The sequence below is a fragment of the Carlito syrichta genome, unplaced genomic scaffold (genome assembly GCF_000164805.1).
Source record: "Carlito syrichta isolate Samal-C Ts95f unplaced genomic scaffold, Tarsius_syrichta-2.0.1 Scaffold315469, whole genome shotgun sequence".
NCBI lineage: Eukaryota > Metazoa > Chordata > Mammalia > Primates > Tarsiidae > Carlito > Carlito syrichta.
This window is the reverse complement of record NW_007259565.1, coordinates 190,750-192,752: the sequence shown is the minus strand read 5'-3', so window position 1 is coordinate 192,752 and position 2,003 is coordinate 190,750. Positions and strand designations below refer to the sequence as shown.

The following is a 2,003-nucleotide window of genomic DNA, read 5'->3' as shown; positions in this document are numbered from 1 at the left end:
AAGCATCTTGCCTTTAGGTCACAAAAGAGCATTTTACTAGTGTTTTTATCACAGTTTAACAAGTTGTTCCCATAATTTCACTTGGCCTTGGCATTTCTGCTCGATCTCCAAAGACATGCCCTGACACATTCAACTAGTTCTGACTTTTCTATGGCTTCTCTTCAGACTTCCAAAATTATTTCATGAATTCCTGTTGATGAAAATGACCCAGTGGCATTTACTAACACAAGAAGAAGCCAGGCAATGTTGGATTAAACAATTTATAGGATCTAGGAGGAAAGTAAAGAAAAAAAAAGTAGTATTAAGCAAAATGAGACTGCTATTCACAAAGGTATAGTCATAGTTTTCCTATTCTTCACTTAGTTTCTACTCTTAAGAAAGTAAGAGAGCACATGGTAGGAGCTGAGTTTTCTAACAAGTCATGGTGTTGGGCCTAGGAGTCAAAAAAAAAATATTTACAAAGCTAAATTCACCAGTTGGGATCTGCACTTCTGTTAATTATGGTCAGGTATTTCCAGTTATGGTTCTGTAGGACTAGCTCTTATAGATTTAATCTGAATATTTATGTTCGTTTCCCAATAGTTCTTAATATACAGCATAGTAGAGAATCAATGCAAAATATCACAATCTGATTGCTTTCTTAGTTTTTTTTTTTCTTTTTTTTTTTTGAGTTGGAGTCTCACTCTGTCACCCAGACTGGGAGTGCAGGGGCCACTCCTGGCCACTGCAGCCTCAACCTGCTGGGCTCTGGTGATCCTTCTGCCTCAGCCTTCCAAGTAGCTGGAACTACAGGAGCGTGCTACCATGCCCAGCTAATTTTTTATTTACTGTAAAGATGAGGTCTCGCCAAGTTGCCCAGGCGGGTCTCGAACCCACGGGCTCAGGCCATCCACTCACCTCAGCCTCCCAAAGCGCTGGGATTACAAACTGAGCCACCGAGTCCAGCTGAACCCCATATTATTTTCCCCCACCTAAATCAGAGCAAATGTAGATTAGGAGGTAAAAGTGGGATTGGGGCTTCAGGGCCATGAGAACAGGGAAGTCACAGGGGGAAAACCTTAGGGTGCTTTGTCACCCATCACCGTGGGATAGCACATTCTCCTGGCATTTTAAGTAAATTTAATTTAAGTAAGAATAAACAGGCATTGTAGTGACAATAGAGGGCAATATCTTGGTCTTGAGAATCAGAATCAGATTAGTGTTATGGCTCCATAAATCATTACTCAGGTGACCTTTGCTAAGTTTTAAAAACTGTATCCAAGACTCAGTTTCTTCATCTGTAAAATGTAAAAGCATAGGATCAAAATAATAATAACAGTGACTTAGAAACATCTGAGCTCAAGTCACATGGCCCCGTCTGGCCAGGAGGGGATAACTACAGCTCCCCCCAGAAGCGCTGACTCTAATGATGGCTCAGTAATAACAATATTGCTAATAGGAATAAAGCTAATAATAATAGCCACTGCTGGAACAATCCTACTGTACCTAGGAATGAAGTGCTTATGGGAAATGCATTCACTCACCCACACTTTATGTGTCCTTATCTAGCACTTTCTGATGTTGCATTATATCCATTCTAGAGAGAACCCTACAGTCGACACACGTGCAATGATAATTCTACATATTGTTGCTGATTTTTTCTCAGCTCCTCAAAATTTCACTAGTTTGTCGCATTTCTGTTCTCACTTCTCCTTGTACAAGAGACGTTAAGAGAAAAACCACTTACATGATTTCTCTGACTCAAAACCATAGTTCTCCTCTCCAAATTTCTTTACACTTTGAAGAATTACCGAGTCAGACATGCCAATTGCAATCTGCAGCCAACAACCCTATAAAAGAAGAAAAGAATTACTACAAATTATTATCGCTTCTCCCTTTAACCAAAGGAACCAAACGAAAAAGCAATTTGCGTCAAGAAATAACCTTCAATTTCAGACAAAAGCAGATTTTGTTTTTATTTTATTATTATTATTTTAGGAAGACAAGGTCTTGGTCTGTTGCCC

At 39.5% G+C, this 2,003-nt stretch overlaps 1 protein-coding gene across 1 annotated transcript in view; it reads right to left on the bottom strand.

Annotated features, from left to right (window-relative positions):
* ABCB11 (ATP binding cassette subfamily B member 11) overlaps positions 1-1,802 on the bottom strand; it is a 96,975-nt gene extending 95,173 nt beyond the window's left edge. The window contains exon 1 of the mRNA XM_021706338.1: positions 1,723-1,802. Coding sequence (XP_021562013.1) covers positions 1,723-1,802 — 80 coding nt within the window. The remainder of the gene's footprint in view (positions 1-1,722) is intronic.
* Between the last annotated feature and the right edge of the window lie 201 nt (positions 1,803-2,003).